Raw genomic sequence first — 23831 nt, 5'->3', positions numbered from 1 at the left:
CTGTAAAAAATATATGTACCTGTATTTGTTTATTAAAAATATATAATAATGTACAATTTAAATTAAAACTGCCTTAAAATTGCAGGTATCCTAATATCACATCACTGGAACATTAAGTACTTATTTAAACTATCTTTCAATATGAACCTGGGAACAACTCACACCTCTATTCTGGAAGAACGTGCTGCTTCTGATAACTTTCCCTAGCAATTCTTTTAAGTTGTTCAGCCAGTGATTTTCCAGATTCTGCTACCATTTTATAAAATACACTATTTTGTTTTTGTAGGAGAACATACGGATGATCAAATTCAACCATTGTACCGGAGTCCATCACTAATACTTTATCCGAGTCCATGATCGTATTTAAGCGATGGGCTACTGTTAATACTGTGCAATTTGCAAACTTCTTGCGGATGGTTTTCTGGATCAAGGCATCAGTTCTAGAAAGTAAAGTTTAATTTGAAAAAATAACACCGCAACTTTTTTCAGACGCTTCAGGAATTCAGTCATATAACAAAATACACCTTAACATAATTAAAACAAATAAACACGTTTAAATAAAAAATGTCTTTTTTTTAGTTGACATGCAAAGTTAGAGTAACTTACTGTGGGTCTACGTTTGCAGTAGCTTCATCCAACATAAGTATCTTATTATTTCTTATTATAGCTCTGGCTAAACAAATCAGTTGTCTCTGACCAACGCTGTAGTTGGCTCCTCTGTCCATCACTCTATTCTCTAATCTGTTGATTATATTGGACGGATCCTTCAATTCTACATCGTTTATCGCTCTATACAGTACATCGTCAGAGTATTCTTCAAACGGATCTAAATTATATCTTAAAGTTCCCGAGAATAACACAGGATCTTGAGGAATTATAGATATTTTTGATCTGAGATCTTTCAGAATGAGATCTTTGTTGTCGACTTCATCGATGTTTATTTCTCCTTCTACTACCGCCAGCCTAAATAAAGCTGAAATTAGGGATGATTTTCCAGCACCAGTTCTGCCCACAATTCCAATCTAAAACATAACAGCAATATAATTATCAGTTTTGGCACGTGTGTCTGGATAATTTTTTAAATTTAATTTGAAGTGTTGTTTATTCTCTAAAACATCGTCTTTTACGTGTTTTTAGTTGAAAATTAATTAATGCACAGACCAACAAAATTTAACTTTTTTTTGGAAGCAGAAATTTGAATATATATATTTCCGAATGATTTAGGTGCGCTGAATCCGAATCTGGCAGCAGAATTGCTCTATCACGTCAGGTTTTTGAGATATCCTAACCTAAAAGTGCAAAAGAACACTGTTTTTCGTCATATTTGAGGTTATGTAGTAATGTTATCTATTCTTTTTCAAAAAACTACCGCGCACCAAAATCCTTCGGGAATGCATATTAGTGTGTCTGCTTCTTGACCCTTGTTGACCTGTTTAATATTTTGGATCAGCGGGTACCTTTTCATTTGGTTTAATTATAAAATTTAGGTTCTTTAAAACCAGTGGACCAGTTTCGACATATTTCAGTTCCATGTGATTAAAAACGATTTGACCTTTGTCGGGCCAAGCTTTTGGCGGATTTTTCGGTGTATCTGGTTGCTTCTCTTGAGGTAGGTGTTTGTAATCTAAAACTCTTTCGACGGACATCAGTTGATTGGACACCTCTGCTGACTGACGCATGCCCCACTGCACTAAATAAGTTAGGGCTGCCGCTTGTGTAATCGCTAGGCCAACCTCTCCTCCATGCAGACCTAAGTCTAATAAAAGAAAATATCATTGAAGGAGAATAATTCGTGATGATATAATGTACATACTTTCGCTAAACGTAAGGAAGCTAAATGTAACGATTCCAACGAAGATGAAACACAGTATGTCTAACCAAAATCCAAACGCCGAACTTGCCGCAATAAACATGAACCAAGCACTTGTATGACAATCTTGGTGTTTATCGAATTCGTCTTTCAAAATAGCCTGTGCTCCAAATGCCCTTATTGTAGTTAATCCTTGTAGAGTTGCGTTTAAATGTGTAAAGACGGGGCTTCTCACTATAAAGAAACCTATTAATAAACTCTGTAAAGTTAGATACGTCACAGACTTACTAATTCCTTCTAATCGTTTAATATTTTTTGAGCATCTCAAGAAAACGTGCCTTAACAATAAAAAGAATATACCAGTGATTCCCACTAATATTAAAAATTGTGGATTCACAACAGCAACTAAAATTAGAGAACCAGCCATTAACAGCAGGATCTAAAAAAAGTAACGAGTAATTGAAACGACTTTGTTACCTAACGAATGTTATATACTTGAAGGGTATAATCTAGAACCCAAATGGTGTCGATTTAACAAAACTTGCTTAAACGAAAAATTTCGCAAAAAAAGTTACAGGGTGTTAAAGTTTCTTTTTTGTTTCTTGTTTTCTCCTTAACTCAGAACCCAGTTAACAGATTTGAGCAAAATTTGCTATTGCTTAGTGATTATGTTCCATAACATTGTAACTGCTGCGTGTGGAGTATAATTGAAACAGTTTTGCGGCCAACTCATGTTACTGCTGACAAACGACGAAAACTAATTTCGGGATTTTCTTCTACTCCTTCTAGAATTTGTTCTTCGTCTTGTACGCTTCTTTGAACGTACCTTCCATTTCGTGAATCAGACCGAAAGTTTCCAGTTTCTCTTAATCTGATTAATAAAGAAGCAAACAATGTATGAGAAGGCTGTCTGCGATTCGGATAAAGTTCTTCATATGTTCCTTTAGCAGCTCGTCCACTAAAATGTTCCTGCATATATACCACTACCATGTCTCTCATTTCATAATTCGTAAATTCATTGTGACGAGGCATTTTTAGAAACACATTTATGCAAAATACAGACTTAACAGTGACTTATCGAAATTGCCACGTTGTTATGGATACGTAGTTATTTCCAGAAAATATGAAGTATGTGTTAATAAATATTTTCTGTAATATCTTCATAATCGAGCATAATTTCGACTTTTAATGGTATACATTTTTGTGTAGAATAAAATTCTCTTCCTACTTCTGAAAGTAGCGTGTAACAATTTAAACATACAAAAAAGTTACAGAAGAATATTCATAAATTGTTGTAGTAAAATGAACGCCCTGTATGATTTAACCTAATAGGAACATAATGACTGCACACTTCATAAAGAGAAGCTAAGCAATAGCAAATTTTGATTAAATTGGTTAACTGGGTTCTGAGTTCATGAGAAAACAAGAAACAAAAAGGAGACTTTAACACCCTGTAACATTTTTGCGAAATTTTTCGTTTAAGCAAGCTTGGTTAAATCGACACCAATTGGGTTCTAGATTATACTCTTTTGTTAAGTTATAGCTTGTATAACATGTATGCTAACCTGTCCAGCATCGAGAATAGCTTTTGGTAAAGCTTCATCTACGGCACCCATATCTTTAGAAAATCTGTTTAGGATACGACCACTGGGATTCGTGTCAAAAAATCTCATGGTCGTACCAATTACACTGCGGAACATCATATTATGTAAATTTTGCGAACTTATCATAGCTAGTTTGTAAAAGAGCACAGATCTTAATAAGGCTGTAACAAAAAGAGCAACTATCAATCCTCCATAAATGTAAACACAAGTTTCTGTTGACCACACAATAGATGGTGCAATGGTAATTTCGTCTGTTCCATTTTTGGGAAGAGAAACATTTCTAAACTCTTCAATGTTAACCCAGAAACTAACAAAATAGTCCACTGTACTCGCCAATAACTGTGCCAAGACATATAATACTAAAACTATGGACACGAAACAGACATTTCCACCAGCAAGAAAATATTTCCAGATAAGAGATCCATGAACTTTGCCTTTAGATGATACTTCTTGCATATCTTTGATCTTTATTTCTTCATCCGGTTCCTCTTCCACATTTTCTTCTAAGAGTATGCTGTCTGGTAGGCTTAATTCGCTTGCAGCACTGGTCAGAGATGAGTTTCTACTCTAAAAAAAAAAGATACTGTATTTTATTACGAATTTACTTTCATTATTTTTTAAAATCAATATTTATATAGTATAGTGCGCTTACTTTTATGGACATTTTTCTTAAAATCTTCACAGTGTCAATTTGTTTCTGCTTTTCTTCACTAGTTAGTTCAGGTTCGGAAGTAAGTAATTTGGCATACAAGTTATCACTTTCAGATAAATATCTGAATGTACCTTCATTTTCTACCTTTCCCTGTAAATAATGTTCTTTGTGTTCAAATATCTACAACATATAACTAATTGCTTTCAGACTTACGTGATTAAGAATTAGAATGTGGTCAGCATCTTTTAAATAATGTACTTGGTGTGTTACCAGAATCCTAGTTTTATTAACTAAGTACCCATTAATGCATTCATCGTATAAGTGCTTCGACACGTGGATGTCCACAGCGGATAGAGGATCATCTAATAAATAAATATCTGCATCTCGGTAAACAGCTCGGGCCAGATTTATCCTAGCTTTTTGTCCACCACTTAAAGAAGCTCCTCTGTCGCCGACGATTGTTAGATCACCGTCTGGGAATTGTTTAAAATCCTTTTCTAAGTCACATGCACGGATAACGTCGAGGTAACGCTTCTTATCATATCCCGCGCCAAAGAGAATGTTTTGCCGGACAGTAGCCGCAAATACCCAAGGTTCTTGTGATGCGTAGGATATAGTTCCATGTATTTTTATGTCTCCAGTGACTACTTCTAGTTCGCCTGAAAAAAAAAAAACGATAGAGAATGTAGTAATGTTCTCTTAACTGAAGAAGGAGAACTATGTATAGAGTTTAAGGCAATTCACGAAACAAAAAGGCAATTTTGTAATAAATCATTATTAGAATTTTGGACCGGACTCTATGGTCAATGTTCTGCTTTTCATGTTTTTCACATCAAAGAGATCTTGCAGAACAGATCCAAAAAAGCCATTAATTTGATTTTTTTTTTTCATTTCTATACAGGGTGTCCCACCAGGAAGTGCGTCGATCGATATCTAGGAAAGTACAGCTCCGAAAAATTTGAAAATTTAGCAACATGGCAATGTCCCGGTTATACCGGAAGTCGACACCAACTTCGTTATTTTAAATGGGATACCCTATATATTATTGCATTTTCGGATTCTACGTGAAAATTGAGGGCCACTTTATTAAATAGTCCCTATACCTAGGAGTTATAGAATTTGAGATATTAATTTTTAAAGAAAAAATTTGACAGATGCGAGGGTCCGCAGAGATGCTAGTAACTCTTTTCAGGAGCGTAATATCAAGCGGATTGGTGGTACCTGTAAAGGGCATAGATAACACTACATTATGGTATATCAACAAATTAAAACATTTAATACTAGGTGTCTTATTTTTGGTGTTACATTTTGATAATTTCAAAGAGCAGGACCCTCGCATCTGTCAATTTTTTTAAAAATTAATATCTCAAAATTTATAACTCCTAGGTATAGGAATTTAATAAAGTGACCCTCAAATTTTACGTAGAATCCAAAAATGCAATAATATATAGGGTATTGATGTCGACTTCTGGTATAATCGTAAGTGCTGAAGAGTTTTAGATATTTTAGTTTGTTCGCCCTTGGGACATTGCCATGTTGCAAATTTTCAAATTTTTCGGAGCAGTACTTTCCTAGATATCGATAGACGCAGTTCTCGGTGGGACATCCTGTATATCAACAGTAATAATAAGAATTTTCTCTTACTGTTTTGATCTCAATAAGTAGTAAATACTGTTTCATCTTTTTTAACGCCTCCCTGCTTCACAAATTGAGAAGCACTGTTTCAATCCTTCTACCTTTGGAAATGATGGGATGTGGAGATAATAGTACTTACCTAAAATAGTTTGCAGAAGGGAACTTTTGCCACTTCCTACAGGTCCAATAATTCCTATCAACCTGCCTTTGGGAACGCTTAAACTAATGTTAGCTAGAACGGATTCAGTTGAAGACTCGTGCCATTTCACCGTGAGTTGTTTCAAACTAATAGCATTTTTATCAATAATGTAACTGGAATTATTATTTTGTGAGAAAGAGACAGGTACAAACTCTTCATTTTTCATAAATTCTTCTAATCTTTTAATAGTTACAAATAATTCTGCCAATTCGGAAATACCTCTGACGAACATCGCAGACATTGTTTGAGATAGGATGTTGAAGTAAGTCATGAACACAAATACCTAAAAGAACATAATTTAAAAAATGAGTGAATATAATATGTCGATATGTCATATTAAGGATGTAACTGAAGTTGTTAAATCAATTATCTTTTTCATATATTTACTGTTTTTGTTATTTTGTACAAAAGAAAGTATAAAAGGCTAAAGGAAAACGAGTAGGCTATTTTTGAACATTTTTCCATTATCGATTTTCTACTGGTTATTTTTAAAATTTAATTGTTCGGGAGTATTATTACTTTTTATCAAACCCAGTTACCATTATGTATGTTTTTAGTCACAAAAATTGAATAATTCCAAATATTTAGAATTTTCACCATCAAGAACGGCGGCGACAACATTTTTCACATTAAGGCGATGTTTCGAATTATGTTAGCTGTGTCCTGTCCAAACTTGGTTAGTGCAACTCTCTCGGTTTCGAAAATTTAACACCTATATATGTTTTCAACCACGAAATTTGATTAATTCCAAATATTTCGAATTTTCACCACCAAGAACGGCGGTGACAACATTTTTCACATTAAGGCGATGTTTCGAATTGTGTTAGCTGTGTTCTGTCCAAACTTGGTTAGTGCAACCCTCTCGGTTTCGAAAATTTAACACATATATGTTTTCAGCCACGAAATTTGGTTAATTCCAAATATTTCGAATTTTCACCACCAAGAACGGCGGTGACAGCATTTTTCACATTAAGGCGATGTTTCGAATTGTGTTAGCTGTGTCCTGTCTAAACTCTCTCGGTTTCGAAAATTTAACACCTATGTTTTCAGCCACGAAATTTGATTAATTCCAAATATTTCGAATTTTCATTACTAAGAAAGGCGGTGACAACATTTTTCGAAGTAAGGCTATTTTTCGCATTGTGTTAGCCTTGTCCTGTCCAAATTTGGTTAGTGCAGCTCTCTTGGTTTAGAAAATTCAATGCTATGTAAATTTTCAGCCACGAAATTAGATTAATTCCAAATATTTCGAAATTTTAACCACCAAGAACGGCGGTGTCAACATTTTTCACAGCAAGGCGATGTTTCGTATTGTGTTAGCTGTGTCCTATCCAAATTTGGTTAGTGCAGCTCTTTCGGTTTCGGAAGCTTAATACCTATGTATGTTTTCAGCCACGAAAATTTAATAATTTCAAATATTTCGAATTTTCACCACCAAGAACGGCGGTGACAACAATATTCACAGTAAGGCGATGTTTCGCATTGTGTTAGCTATGTCTTGTCCAAATTTGGACGAGTTTATATATATGCATGTATATCACTTTTTGTTTGTAAGAAAGTTTTTGAAAAATTAGTAGTTGTTAATAGAAAAACCTTACTGCAAGTCAGTATCTCAAATTATAAAATAGCCGACAATCTATTAAATTTGGTGAGAATTATTTTCCCAATTCAGTGATCCCATTGACAAAAGAAGAAAACTGCTTCCACGTCGTACTAATTGATTAGTGAACTAATGCATTGTCGAAATTACTAAGATTGAGATACTATTTGATGGTTCAAATAGAAATTAATTCGATGTCCACTGAAAGACGAAAATTTAGAAGGTGAAGAGCGATTACTATAAATGTTTCTTTTTGCGATTGCTAATAGTACTTATTTTTAACTATTTGGGATAGTAAACGGTGGTTCTGACGTACTTGTTTGGGCGTGTCTTATCAACACACAAGTTCCAAAGTAAGCAGGACTCAAAAATAGCTAATTCTAGTGAGGCCATCTGTTGGCGTCGGAAAGGTAGATCCTACACTGATGTACTGTCAAAATTTCATGACATTTGGACGAATAGAAGCGGAGTTATTGCGTCAGAAGTGAGAGCATGTTTGTATCACAAAGAGCTAATATTAAGTATTGTTTTAAACTTGGTAAAACTTTATCGAAACATTTCAATTAATGAACGAAGTTTATGGTGTTTATTGTTTATCAAGATGTTGGCCAACCGTCCTTGATTACCACAGATTCCATCAAAACTGTGCAATTCATGGAATTGGAACGGAGCATCGCAAAAATATCAATTTATCGCATTTTGGCCGAATATTTGGGCTACCGAAAAGTATGTGTACGGTTTGTTCCGCACAAGTTGACTGGCGACGAAAAATTACTCAAAATTCAACATTCGGAAGACATCATCAAGGAGGCCAAAAAGGACAACAACTTCTTTTACAACATTGTGAGTAGTGATGAAACGTGATTTGATATGATTCAGAAACCCAGCGCCAAGGTACTGAGGGGAAGGCGCCAGATGAACCAAAACCCAAAAAATCTCGTTTGGAGAAATCAATGTTGATTTGCTTTTACGATTCTAAGTGAATTGTCCATCGGGCCAAACCGTTAATGCATAATTCTATTTTGGCGTTTTAAAGCGTTTGCTGCATCATATTCGTCCAGAATACCGCGTAGACGGAAGTTGGTGTTCGTTGCATGATAATACGCCATCTCATCAATCGACACTAAAAATCGTATTTTAACTCTCAATCGCTCCCCATATTCACCTGATTTGACACAGTGAAACTATTAACCTTTTCGAAAAAATGCATTTGCCGATTAAGGGAAAGCGTTTTATGGACGTAGAAGCCATTCAAAAGACTATTGAGTTAGAAGGGAACTATTCTGAATAAAATAAATCATTTTGCAAAAAACTGTTTGTTCTTGATTTTGAGAAGTCCTGTTTACTTTGAAAGGCATCTTGTAGTTTGTTGCATACCACAAGATATGTATAGTTATTTTAACAACCTAGTCCGTGAAATTATATGTTTGAAGACATTTGGGGCATTATACGATCATATTCATTGCTTAATATGGTGTAATTTCTGGAACATATTCCATGGAATATGTAAAAAGTGGTTTTCCTGATGGAACATAGAAATAATGCGGTAAAAATGCATTACATGTTTATCTCGATGGCCTTGCTTAGACATTAGGAACCTTCCATTCTTTATAAAACAGTCTGTACAGACTAACAGATTTGGTAAAGGGAAAAGCACTGATACATACAATATACAATAAAATTAAAAATACAATAAACAATTGATATGAATGAATAAAAAATACTACTTACTTTGGCGGCTGTGATCTGTTGGTCAGTTAATGCCATTGTTAACAAAGTGCAGAAGAGGGCCACTCTCGTGGTAAATAAATTGAAGGTCATATACAGTGCTCTAACGTAAGAAGACTTCATAACAACTTTAAGTTCAGCCTTTCTTGCAAATTTTATTATTTTCTCGAATGGTTTCTCCCAAGCGTACATTTTGATCACTTGAACTCCAGAAATTATTTCGTCCATTAATCTTATTCTTTCATCTGTTTTCATAGCTGTTTGTTTTCTGTATACAGCAGACAGTTTGCCAGTGTAACCTGAAATATTAAATTAAATTTGGGTGTTTTCAAAGCTATAGCTTTAACTGTTACTTCAAACTGAATAGCGGCAAAATGTTCGTACTATGTAATCTCTGGAGATTTTGAGCTGTTAGTTATTGAATGTTAAAAACTTATTATTTCACCTTGAAGTGGAACTACGAGGAAGACCGGTATAATCCCCAAAACTCCTGCATATCCAGCTTCGGTATACAGGAAATACGTCACAATTAATGCTGAGGTTGGGGCTACCCACATGTGGTGTATAAGGAAGGAAACAAGGTCGAATCTACTAACATCGTTTGAAATCAAATTTACTATCTTTCCAGATGCGGTGTCTCCGAGGGCGGTCTTACTTAATCTCAATGCCTGAAATTAAAAAATGACACTATAATACGATTTTAACTCATTAGTAAATTATATCAATAACGTTGGTAGAAGAAAATTTAAACTATACACAAAATTAATGGGTTTAATACTTCAAAAATAATATACCTCCCGTACCGTACAGTTCTGATTATAATTATATACCTATTCTAACGTTTGACATACAGAAATTCAAATACGGTATAACTTTTATGACAAGCTTGTAGGTGAAACGTGGATATATTACCTAAAAGTTAAGGACTTGAATGAAAGTACTGAAAGTGATGTCATTGAGCAGCAATATTACTTTCTTTTTTATAATATTTTTCATTGTTTATCTCATCAAATTATGAAAATAAGTTTTCCAAAATATTTACTATAGGATAACTGGGAGATTAATAATTTTATTGTTTTTTTACAGCTTTTCTATTTTTATTTTTTTTTAGTCTGTTACACAAACACACTTAATATAAGATACATAACCTGCCTCTATCATAAAATATAATACAATGAAATGCCATTAACCAATGACAACACACTTTTTTATACTTATCTTCTTATTTCATTTAATACCAAGGGCGCTAAAATTTAAATATTATTAATAAATGCTTACTACATGCTTATATACAGGGTGGCCCAATTAAAACAGTCCACCTGAAATATTTCCACACAAACAGGTCGATTTTGCTTTCAAGGGGGACATCTTTTGGTCATAAATTCATGGATATAGGGTCATCCCCCTTAAAGGGGTGGCGACCCCTTCAAGAATCTTAAATGGCACCGAGGCGTTAAGTGGCACATCACTTTAAAGGTATGTAATATAATTCTCTTTACAAACATGCTGAAATTTTTTGTGTTGCCTTAAAATTAATGTAAAAAATCTGTTGGAAGTGGCGATGAAATAAATAGAAAAAAAAGTTTTAATTAATTAAGTGTTCAAATTTCGACCCATTTACTTCCATATAGTAATAAAACCTTTGTTCAACATTTTCCCGAACATTTTGTAGCATTTAAGGGGTTATTTCATCACATGCTACCGCAATTCGATGGCGAAGATCTTCTAAAGAGATAAGTTTCGCTTTATAAATAACACTTTTTAAATGACCCTATAACAAAAAGTCCAATGGTGTTAAATCAGGCGATCTTGTGGGCCATTCAATGAAACCCCTTCTACCATCTAGTGTTCGGGAAAATGTTGATTCAAAAAGTCATGTTTAGCAGCTGCATAGTGTGTGAAAAAATACATAATTCTCTGGGATCTGATCGTCGTTTTCAAGAATCTCCACAATACGAGAGTAGATGAAGACTTGAAGCAAATTGAGGTAGGATTTACCCGTCAAGTTATCAGGTAAAAAAAATGGACCAACAATATTATTTCCCAAAATCCCAGCCCATACATTCAACTTTTCTGTGAATGCTGTACTCTGATAACTTCAGGATTTGAATTACGCCAGCATCTGCAATTATGTCTGATGATGTAACCTTTAAGAAAGAATGTGCATTCGTCAGAAAAGCAAATACAATATAAAAAATGGGGTTGTTCAATTTTTTTTCACTCATCTGTTCACGGCGATCTGGATCATCTTCATTGAGCTCTTGCACGAGATGAATCTTATAGGGATGAAATTGATGCTTTTTCAAGATCCTCATAGGACTACTACGTGGAATTGCCTCTAATTTTCTGGTGCTTGAAGTGGGATTCAGTTCAACATGTGCCTTTCAATAAAATTCTTGCAGTTGTTAAATAGAGAGTGGCAATTTCAATTCTGTCGGCAGTGGTGTAAACCATGATAATTTGAATCATTTACTTCAAAATAGCGAATAATAACAAATCAATGGATTTTAGTACCTAGACAATGATGTAAAATCGGAACAAAACTACATGTAAATTTCTAAGAAAACCCATCACCTTATCAAGACTTCGATTATAAACCTCACTCTTTACACTTTCATTACCCGGTGAGTTTGCTGAAATTAGTTCGGATATTAGAAATAGACACAAAAATCCACGTCAGAGCTTGGCGGAGTTATCCCAAAGCGGATCCGAATATCGACTCTAGTTTCCATCGGACAAGTTACCAATACCAAGACAATGTTTCTGATCAGTACGAAGTACAATTTCATGCATTCATTAGCATTATACATATTTCATATGTATAATGCTAATGTAATTTTATTATTTATAAAAATGTGTTTAATTCACCAATAACTAAACATTAAAAGAAAAATAAACATGGCGACATATGAATAATGCCGATATTGTATGAAGATTTCATAGGAAAATAACTTTTATTCATACTGTTATCATAGCGAACCAATCCTTGGAAGCTCAAACGGATTTTATGAATATGAGTTTCATGAGTGGCTGTTGGAGTGTATCTGACAATATCTGCAATTTACGAATTATTTTTTGGACGGATGAGACTGTTTTTACAAAGAATTGTTTATACTTAGATATGTCTCTAATGCAATGAGCATACCTTCAAAGATTTTTATAAGGTGTGTGTGTTTATGACCATAAGCAAATGAAATCCATAAATAGTGCGTCCATAGAGGTCTATCACGTAAGTATTTCTTATTTTATTTCATTTCTTTTTGAACTTATGATCAATTTATTTTTGTTATATTCAAATAAACAACTGTGTATAAAGATTTACTTAATAATTTAATATTTATTTATATTAATTGCACCTATTCTAAGTCTACTTTCTCATTTGAGGTTACTTACTTTTCTATAAATCAGGGCACAACACGCCGCTCGTACTTTCATTCCATAGTGGAACGCCCTCATTATATATTGATTTATTAATAATGCACTAAGGGCATTTAATGCTACGACGGCACCGGCATACCAAAAGGCTTCAGTCTTAGTAACTGATGGTTCTGGTTTGAAATATTCCAGAAGCCTCCCGAGCATCAGGGGTTGGCTTAGGCGAACGAATATATCCATACATACTAAAATCACTCCTAAACATAAGTACTCTGGCCAGAAGGTAGCTACTAATGCTTTGAGAAGGCTTGGATTCCTGTTGTACTTCTTTGCTGTCTCGGAGTGTATATTCCATTTTCTGTAACAAAGAATATTATTAAAATCAGGTTTTTGGTTTCAACAGTTTATGATTCAAAATAACTGACCACTTCAGTCACAAGAAAAGATAACGCAGATATGTTGTTAGGTGACTATTTAGAACAGTCATATTACTGTACAAAATTCAGAACCAAAACAAACTTATGGGTAGATTTAATATTTGAAAGGGAAACTGGTAGTTCAGCAATTGAATATATTTTTTTTCTGATGACGCAGTAATATTATAATATTAATATCAACTGTAAGGAGTTATTTATCGCCTAATAAACGCTTTATGTAGGCTCCTAAATTCTTAAAATGTTTCTTAGAGCGGGTGTAAAATTATATTAATTTTTTCGATTTCTTATCTTTAAAACATAGACCATATTGATATTATATTGAAATTATAACTCCCTAATTTTAGAACTGCTTCTTTTGTCAGGACACATAAAAGCACAAGTGCAAATGTTGAGAATTTCCAACTCAGATCTAGTACCTGCTCTAATGCCACAACTGTTTGAACACTTCAAGAACTGATTCTGAAAAAAAAAAACGAAACGTAGATTTATCTTATTAGAAGTTGGTTCTGAAAAAAACAAAACGGTGTTTGTTATAGAACTCCTTAAGGTGCGAATGAAAACAAAGCTATTGATTCTGTACTTGGATATGGTATTTGCATTATAACTCTGAATTAGTGTCACTTAAAATATTTAAGAGCTTTTCTCACCCTATTATATTTTTCCTCAGATGATTTTTTGGGAAGTAATTTAAGCTAAAATCGTAATAGATTACAAAAAATTGTATTAATTCGTTCCACTGCAAATCCTATTGCACATAACGGAAACAATACTCAAATTAATATTTATGTAACAAATTAAGTACCTACATCGTTTATAAGGACAAAATGAAGTAGTGGAAGACATAGAGTGTTGGCCCTCATTTTTCTGCTAAAAGATCTATTTATAAGAGATACTGTGAGTCAAGGTCACATTGAAAAAAGGTCAAATTGAAGTTAATTTTGTACTTTGAACGTTCTATTGCAGTCGTTAGGACGCTGGCAAGATAATGTATACATTTAGAAAATTATTTCTTTGTACCCAAACCGCTCATTTAATCAAAATTTTACAAGAGGCCAAAAAACTTCCAAATGGTATCACCTATCAAATAACAAATAGTTGTTATTGTCCAAAAGAGGAAAAAGTTATGAACGGATGTTCTCACCATACATCAAAATCGAATAATACGTATTCGAGTTATTTACAAAATACAAAAAATTTTCACGAACTTTAAGACCATTTAGCGACCAAACGAACGATTCCGGACTCGATTCCGGATATAGATGAATTAGCCTAAATCTGCCTATTTTAAGTCCACGAATCTGTGGTCTTCCGTTAAACACGTTATCCTGGGACACCCTGTATAATTTAATTTTGTCTTTAAATCCGTCAACTTTTATTACTTGATATATAAACACTTTATTTGCAAGAGCTTTTTGCTATCGTATCTTTTAAATACATTGGTGAATATGCAAAACGATTAAGCTCCCTACACATTTTTGAAACGGCCAGCGGACGTAGAACCCGACAATTCGGTTCATCTCGCTCATCTTTATTAAAAATGCATAAATTTTTCCATGAACATGAACCTACACAAAAAATTGTATGTATTTTAGAGAAATTTTGTACATGTTCATATTTATGTTATATTTATGGAACAAGAAATAGTTCGTCTATTTCCTACCGAAACTGGATTTATTTTTTAATTTAGGAAAAAGGTTCCATCTAAAAGTTATAAAGTGTTTTTAAAAGTTTTTTTTTTAAATGTAACATCCTGTCTAGTATTATATGTTTGTAACTGGCTATGGGGAAAACAAATTTATATAGTCAAAACTTTTTGCTTTTTAAGTATGACAAATTATATCTTCGGAAACCGTTAAACAACCTCTTTTTAACTGGACCATGTTCAACTATAGTTTCTCTAGTGGTTTAATGAAAGTTTCGAATTCAATGTGCAATTCTAAGTTCCGGAATCTAGCTTTATAATTTTTTTTTCAACACTTAAAACATTTTTAGGATGTTGTAGGCCATACTCCGTATTTCCCTTATCCTTCTTAAATTCAGAAATATAAAGGGAATGAATAATATTTTCTGATGTGGACAGATTATTTCTCCTTAAAATTAGCAGAAAAAATACATTTTATTAACGTTTGGTTTGTTTACGTCGCACATTCCTAGAAAACATTTGTGTGTGAAAATTGTTTGAAGATCTTGAGTAAGCTTGACAGAGAAATGAAATATTCGATAAATACCTTGATTTTTTATACTTTTTTTAACTCAATGAATGTTTAGGAACGAAATGTTTTCGTTTAAATTATCATATGCAATATCTTGCACCTAGGGTATCTGTTAGGAGGATATTATACGAAATAAATTTGATTGACATGAACCTTGCTAATAATTTTTTTATTGTTAAACCCTAATTATATTATTATTCAATTAAGCTGTTTGTTCAAAGATACCACAATTCTATGTTATATAAATCTGCAATAATCTACTGTTTATTTTACAATACTAAATTACTGTATTTATGAAAATTAGCAATTACTAAAATCTAACATGTAATTATTGTTTTATTTTTGCTGTAATGTATAAATATGTATAATTATTTTAAAAGTGGATAACAATGAATTCTATCTAGTAGGTATTAATGGTCGAATAATTTCCAGACTGGTTGTTACGTCGCCGTCGTCCGTTTATATTTCCTGGCGTTTCGAGAGACATATTGCTATTCTTCTCCTTACTAGGAACTGATGTTTGAACATTATTTAATAACAGGTACAATGTAACAATTTATTTTAAATGAGTCAAACAGTAGAACATTTACTTAGAGTAATGATAGGTTCACAATAGGAATTACATGTCGTCTTATAAATGTTGGATCGTCAGTTAAAGCTTCACATATTTCAGGAAACATATTTGAAATATTTGTTACGAGATTCTCTGGAGATAATTTATCTCTATTTTTTTATTTATCAACTCCTCGTACGAATATTCTCAAATACTCTCCTATATATAAAATGTGCAGTTACTATAATAACCATCAAGAGTCTTTGGACCTATTTCCAAACGTATCAACTAATAATAATCATTGAGTGAACATGCATTATATTCATGATGATTTAGGTTAAGTATATTAGTAGGTATACATCTTTTATTTTGTATTATGCTATTTAGTTATTACATGTAGTGTATTTTTCTGTTTTTACCCATCCTGTAAATGTAATTTTCTGTCGGGTGGTGTATAAAATAAAATAAATTAAAATAATTAGCTTTTGAAAATAGTCTATATCTAAAGTAATACGAAAGGTAACAGCTATTTTCTTTTGCTAGTGAAACTTCAACTGTTTGTTTTTCATGTCGTCATTTCTAAATTAACACTAATTAAATTTTTGAAAGTAATTTTTTGCTTTGTGCTAGTGCATCAAGTTTGAGATATGTGCAGTGTTGCCAGAGTAGGAAAGCAAAATGTCGCTACCGATTGATATGAAAAGTCGCAACACTTCGTAATGTTCGAAGCAGGGAATTGTCAAATATGGGGCTTTCTTTCATTCAACTTGTGGATTCATCGGTGAATTAAAATACTTACCTTATTAAATAAAATGTTATTTTTTTTTTTCAGAACAAACCGAAATATACTTTATTAGTTTGTATGTAACAAAAAATAAACAAAGTAAACTGTTATTACTTTAAAAAATGTAACCAAAAATAAACAAATTAATCTGATTCAATCAATCACTTTTTCCATTACTTTTGCATGCTTATAAATATTGCACATTTTTTAAAAATGTGTTTGAGTTATATGTTAAGCAACAGTCTCTATTTCTTTTTAAATCTAGCTTAACTGTCAATATATCATTTAACAGATCTGTACTCGTTTTATTTCTTTTTTTTTGTTTTGTTTCGTTTTTACCTCTAACATAGGTAACAGAATACTCTTTCAACATCTGCATTTCCATGAGGAATAATTAAAATGGCTGTAACAATTTTGGTTATATTTTGAAATAGTAGCTCGTAGCAGGACACGTATCACATATTACAATGTAACAGAAATTATATAATATGTTCTGGCGTCGTGCTTCGGAAAGCCCCGAGATTCGACGTGTTGCGTTCAGAATTGGACTCTTGAGATAGTAATTGTAACGTCATTTGTTCATATATTATTGTATAAAACGTAAAAATAGTATACTTATAAGAAATAACTGTTTTAACTTTACTATTTAATAACAAATAATTTACTAAAATTAAAAGTCGACAAAAATGTGCTTTCTTTGAAAAGTCGCTATCATGTTCTAATGAAGGTAAAAAGTCGTCATTTTGGCGACATGTCTCCATTAATGGCAACACTTTAGCATTAAGGTGGCAGCTTCTGATTTCACATGCTAAAGCTTATACCAGATTAAGTCTTACGACATGGTCACGCGAATGATTTTCTCATTTGAATATATCACTTTCTTTTGTATTCCCTAATATTGCTATTTATTTTGATGTATACATTTGATAATTAACACACGAAAATATTGCTCGTGAATAATGTTCACCACTTTGCTTACTAAATATTACTAAGTAAACATAATTAGATAACGATGATTGCGTTGATATAAACGGGTTTTCAGGAAAATAGCATGAAAACTTTTGTAAGCACATGTTTGTGTAGGTTTTAGTCGAGTAGGTTAAAAAAATTAAATGTCTAGAGATATTTCAGATTAAACTGTCTTCAGCTTTTACTGAAAAATAATAATGTGCAATTTCATTATCAGGATCTTATATTTTGAAATCGATACAGATGAATAAAATTTATTTTCTATTTTCTATGTCTACTTATGCAGTAAGTAAACTAGATGTATATATATATATATATATATATATACATCTAGTTTACTTACTGCATAAGTAGACATNATATATATATCACATATTGCAAAGTGATAAATCTTGGTAAAATAAACGATAAACATATAGGGTGATTTAGAACTTATCCATTAAAAATAAAAAAGAATAAAAAAGGGCAATTCGAAAATTATTTAAAAATCCTCTTCTGCACGGCACTGGAAACTAGTCCACTGTAAAACCTGAACTTACGCAAGGCAAAGCATGCAGCATGAACGAACAAAAAATTCAAATGATTTCTTTCCCAAGGAAAGAAATCAATAAAATTTTATAACGCCTATTTTATACCAGCAAATTCAACTGCTTTTGTCGCTATTGTTATTATTAATTAATAAAATTTGTGGTTTTAACTAATAAAATTTTTTCCACCGACGTATAAACAAATTTGGTCCCGTCTTAACTAGTTTCTACGAACTGACACAAATGTTGCCTTGCTTCACCATAACACAAATGTTGTCTTGCTTGCACAATAAATTAAAATGATATCCGAGTTGCTATACACGTAAGCCATTTTTGACACTTGAAAAGCTAATATAAACGCTATCGCAACAACGATAATACTAAAATTGGATTTCAGTATTTGAAATCGCCTGGGGCCACGTTTATTATTTTTTTTCTCGGAAACTAAGGACTTTACAAATATTTTTTTTATTATTTTTTCATTTTTCATGGCGTATCTATTCTCAAATTTGATTGGATAAGTTGTAAATCATCGTATATATCTGGATTCTACTCACCTCTCTAACCTATCGCCTAATAACATACTCCGGTCGCTACGGAGTGGATTGTACAAATCATCTACATCTAAAGTTTTTCGGTAACCCTTCTTGAACATACCAATCGTGTACCTGAAACCAATGTCTTTGGATTATTTGATTTCAAAACTCCTTATCTTACAACCATTGTAGATATACAAAAATAAATAAATAAATAAATAAAAATATCTCCAAATGAAGTCTTAAGTAGACTTTACCAATGTTTAGAAATATTTTTGTCGTTCGTGTATTTCAAGTCAAAATGTCTTGAACCGTAAAATTGCGTACCGCCTTAAAACTTGTAATATTTACGTCGGATTGCATAATCATACTAAATTTTGTATAGAAACAGAGATTTCTTGAAAAAACTATTTTTGGAGTAAAACTTTAGACCTCTTTAAAATGTTTCTCGGCAGAAAATAAAATATACGTATCTCGTATTTTTTTTGTCTTCTACATCATAGTAAGGTTTCATTGAAATCGGTGACTGACACTTCGATAATCTGCCTTGTAAGTAAACCTAAGTGAGCTTCCCGTAGGTTTAAAACTAAAAGACACTTTCTCTTTCTTTTTTCCCTTCTTCTAGTGGTTGGCTCTAATCAAGTCCCATAGTACCGCACCCTCATCAGGCTTACTGTGCGTCCACTACGAAAGGGCTTTCGCAGGAGCGTCATTCTACTTGGAAATGCAAATCCTGGGCACTCGCCCAGGATATGCAGAGAAGTTCGACAAAAATTTACGTTAAGGATTTTTTATCGTATATGGACAAAAAATAATGTGCAATGCAGCTGAGACATAATTAAAAAAGACGTAGGTTTATCTGTTAAATGAATAGGAAAATTTTAAAAGCTAAATAGCGAGTACTTAAAATTAAAATTAATAGCTGACATTTGCTGAGAAATTTTTTCCAATGTTTACAACAATATTTCGTCAATGGTGCGAAAAAAATTACGTTTCAAACGACACAACGAAATGTAAAACACCATACAGATAATTCAGCCAGCATTTTGCGGTATGCAGTGCACCGTAAAGAAATTCTAATTATAACCGTCCACACACTCGTACGAGTCGATAGCATCCTGCCGAGTCCTATTCATAAAATTAAATCATTCGAGAAATAATGTACCCTTACTTACGCGAAGAAAATGACTGATAGTGGATTGGCTGAATCCCTTGGATTGGGATTGACGTTTTCCTTGGTGATATCCATGGCTGTGTGAACGGAAAATATGAGCAACCACCATTGACTTCGCTAAGTGCTCCTGGATATATACACACACACTCACTTCACAGTTTTTTTTATTTGGCACAGCAGCGCAAACTATGATATTCAAGGCTTGTTTATTTTAACTCATAATTTGTGCCCGAATTAGTTCTGCTTCGCTTTGCTGGGTCTAATAGCAAATGTGTATAATTTCAGTCTTCAGTCTGCGGAATACATAAAAACATTATGATCTTTGGAAGAACATCTTTAGAGGCAGTTACGGATAGTGGGTTTCCCTTCAATAATTTTAATGCATAGTTTCAGCTTGGCTGTTACACGGCAATAAAAATTTTTCGCTACAAGTGCAGCGTGCTTTTCCAAATCTGAAACAAAGAACGAAAATGATTAAAACCGACCTATGTTACTGGAAAGGAGAAGGAGACAATACACATCTGTTGACAACCATATAGCAAATATGAGATGTCCTTTCGATGATACATTTTTATTACGAAACGTTTGTTTAATTACACATCTAGATTTTAAGTGTTGTCTGTCCACTCTAGAACACTGATTATTTTCTAGATAATGATCTTGCGATGTTCGTTTTGTGACTAATTTTATTTGCGAAGATTGCTGGCGCCACTGACACCGTGCGCCGTTGCTCGAGCGCTATTTCCAAGAGGACTCTTTTGTGACTAACCAGTTTTCGGCGTCGGCGGCTCGACGGCCGGCGGCGGTAAGTGACGTTACAGGGGCATGCTCTATTCAGTTAGTCTCGGGCGCTAGTTTGCCTGCCTCTTACGTGAGGGAAAGGCGGACTTTACCCTCGGTCTTGGGTAAGTGTTCGAACAGCTACAGAGAAGGAAGTTAATTCCAGGATTCCGTTATATTTCTTCTGCTATATTTTTTCTCCTTGCTGTAATTTTAATTCTCAAATGAGCAAAAGTATTAGTGTAACTTGTAAAAATATTATAAGACTTATACTGCCGTCCTTAATAAAAAGGCGGTGTTTTTCGATTTTTATATTTTAGGTTTATTTGATTGATTAATGTTTTTTAACCTACAAATGTCAGTGTAATGATAAAAAAAATTAAAATTCTATTTTATTTTCAAAAAAAAATTGTCTTAGTGTATATACAAATCAACGTCACATTATACGAAGCGAAAAAGCAGTAAAAAACATGAAGAAAGATAGCCGCAAGGCACACTTTGTAAGGGCTTGTTGCCTTCTTATTTCGTAACAAATATTATGTCACGTCACTGTTTACTAACCTGATAGGCAGCAAGTACTGCTATTGAATAGAGACGACCCTAACAACCAATATCTTTGGTATTATTGTCCCCTTTTTTTCTTTATAAAACGTACCTATTCTAGGAAACTATAAAAACAGAAGCAGGTTAAATATTTACTAAAGAATTAGTATCCCTTGCTGGTCAGTTTTTATAGGGACCATTAGAGGATCGCCAGTTCATTATTTAAATGTTAGGAATAGAGAATACTAACATTGATAAAAGTATTTTGTACGATTGAACTAAAGGTAAGATTTTATGGTAGGTATTACTTAAATACGATTAGTTATAAAATTTACATTATTAGAAGTTGAGCAAAAGCAGCAGAATTTTGATAATCGCCCTTAATATAAAATCGAGCCAAGCAAGTGATATAGAAAATATAATTGAACCAACTTCAGGGAACTTCCTCGATAGTATAATAAAACAAGACTGCGATAAGTTGTTAGAGAATGTTTCTCTTGGAAGTACAGATATTTAAAAATTAATCAAATATACAAACTATTATTACAACTTGGCCTTCTTTTCAGAATTAAAAGATTTTAATATATGGAAATAATATGAACAAAGAAAATTTGTGTGAAAGTTTTGATGTAAGCAATATAAGCGATTTAACAAGAAGGAATAGAATGAAATTTTCTTAAAACTAGAATAGCTAAAGAAGGAATAAAAGACGCACCTTCTTCAAGACAAAGACTGAGGGGAATAGCAAGCTCAAAAAAATTTCTATAATAAGAAATCTATGTCCTCTAATGCCCAAAAGCAGAAGAGAATTTTGGGAAAACTTGATTGAAAATGATGTGCCAAACCTTACAGATTCGCACTCAGAATAAGTAATTAGAAAATAATGTGTATTTTTAATCATACATTTTATTATGATTACAATAATTCAGTTATTTATTGTCTTTCTTGTTATTTGTCCTTTTTTAAATATTTTTTTATTTGAGTGTGAATTTTAAGTTAAATAGATTATGACGAAACTAGAACATATACAGAGTGTCCCGGAAATGGTGGGCAATCTCTCGGATATGGATATATAATGAGAAAATAATGTCACAAGTTCATATAAAATTTTTTCGTCCGGGCTCACCCTGTAGAGTTATTAGCTCTTGAAGTTGAGAATTAAAAATGGTTTTTTTGCTGTAACTTTTGTATTTTTCCACAAATTTTGAAAATTTTTTGGCTGGATCTATAATTTTTGAAACTGCTTTGGATGATAATATGAAATCCTCGATAATAATTATGGGGGCCCGGGGGCAGAGCACCCTCCACCAAAATTTCTAGAAAAAAAATTTTTGTTCCACTATACCCCAAATTTTCCATCATTTTATAAAAATGTATGGTATTTTACGTAAAAAAGGTATACTTGTTGAATATCCATAAAGTAGATATTTTTTGAGATAAACCCGTTTAAAGAGACATTTTATTTAATTGAAACACATTTTATCGTGGTTGGCTTTGACATGTCAGAGTATGCCAAAGGCAATTAAATTGTCAAACTTGTCAAATACGTAGTTTTAAATCTAAGACTCGTCTCATAACTCACAATTTGTTATAAAATATGGAGTATTCCAATGAAGAATATGCTGATATGCATTTAATGTACGGGCGGGCTCTTTGTAATGCTTCGGCAGCAAGAAGATTTTATCAGCATTTTTATCCTAATAGAAGGATTCCGGATCGCAAAACTTTCGAACGTATTGATCAAAGATTAAGAGAAACTGGTAAAATATGATTACTATTATTAAACAAAATGGATATTAAATAAATTATCCTATCCAGCGATTAGGATATACCTCGTTTAAATGGTCCCTTATTGCAGCACTAAAGTGAGGCGGCGCCCCATCGTGCATGAATATCAGTGCATTTCTGGTTTCAAGATCAACATCTTCTAACAGTTGTGGTAATTGATGCACAAGGAAATCTAGGTAACGTTGACCACTAGGGGGTAACACAAATGGACCCAATAAGTAAGGACCAATAATTCCACTCCAAACATTAACATAAAATTGTCTTTGGTGCCTAGTTTCAATAATAGTGGGTTCTCATCAGACCAATAATGTAAATTATGGGAGTTAATAACTCCATTCCTCCCAAAACTTGCTTAGTCAGTATACACAATTAAACTCGTAAACATAGGATTTTGCTCATGTCTCTGAAGAAACCATTGAGAAAACTGTACTCTTGCACGAAAGTCATCAGGATTCAGAGCATGCACTCTTTGGATATGCTAAGGGTGAAGAAACTGTTCTCTAAGGATTCTTGGAACAGTGGTCTTTGGAACATTGGTAAAAGAAGATAATCACCTAATGCTAACCATTGGATGAGCAGCAACTTCGTCCAGTATATTTTCCTCTACTTCAACTGTACGTGCTGTTCGCGGGGCACCCCTGTTTGCAGTAACAGGAGCAAACTGACTTAAAGACATTAAAATTTATTTAATATCCATTTTGTTTAATAATAGTAATCGTATTTTACCAGTTTCTCTTAATCTTTGATCAATACGTTCGAAAGTTTTGCGATCCGGAATCCTTCTATTAGGATAAGAATGCTGATAAAATCTTCTTGCTGCCGAAGCATTACAAAGAGCCCGCCCGTACATTAAATGCATATCAGCATATTCTTCATTGGAATACTCCATATTTTATAACAAATTATGAGTTATGAGATGAGTCT

The 23831-nt window shown here is 33.0% G+C and overlaps 1 protein-coding gene across 2 annotated transcripts in view; it reads right to left on the bottom strand.

Annotated features, from left to right (window-relative positions):
* LOC108903376 (multidrug resistance-associated protein 4) overlaps nucleotides 1-23831 on the bottom strand; it is a 34396-nt gene continuing 10565 nt past the window's right edge. For both annotated transcript variants that reach the window (XM_018705529.1, XM_018705530.2), the window contains exons 2-15: nucleotides 19798-20248; nucleotides 18644-18754; nucleotides 12622-12961; nucleotides 9674-9896; nucleotides 9232-9527; nucleotides 5841-6183; nucleotides 4280-4725; nucleotides 4067-4216; nucleotides 3376-3981; nucleotides 2099-2249; nucleotides 1814-2044; nucleotides 1458-1756; nucleotides 607-1022; nucleotides 1-440 (exon numbers count right to left, since the gene is read on the bottom strand). In XM_018705529.1, the coding sequence (XP_018561045.1) occupies nucleotides 167-440; nucleotides 607-1022; nucleotides 1458-1756; nucleotides 1814-2044; nucleotides 2099-2249; nucleotides 3376-3981; nucleotides 4067-4216; nucleotides 4280-4725; nucleotides 5841-6183; nucleotides 9232-9527; nucleotides 9674-9896; nucleotides 12622-12961; nucleotides 18644-18754; nucleotides 19798-19871 (3960 nt within the window). In that variant the 5' untranslated portion in view covers nucleotides 19872-20248 and the 3' untranslated portion in view covers nucleotides 1-166. The remainder of the gene's footprint in view (nucleotides 441-606; nucleotides 1023-1457; nucleotides 1757-1813; nucleotides 2045-2098; nucleotides 2250-3375; nucleotides 3982-4066; nucleotides 4217-4279; nucleotides 4726-5840; nucleotides 6184-9231; nucleotides 9528-9673; nucleotides 9897-12621; nucleotides 12962-18643; nucleotides 18755-19797; nucleotides 20249-23831) is intronic.

This window comes from Anoplophora glabripennis, unplaced genomic scaffold (assembly GCF_000390285.2).
Source record: "Anoplophora glabripennis isolate ALB-LARVAE unplaced genomic scaffold, Agla_2.0 scaffold75, whole genome shotgun sequence".
Classification (NCBI taxonomy): Eukaryota; Metazoa; Arthropoda; class Insecta; order Coleoptera; family Cerambycidae; genus Anoplophora; species Anoplophora glabripennis.
This window is presented reverse-complemented; position numbering and strand designations above follow the sequence as displayed.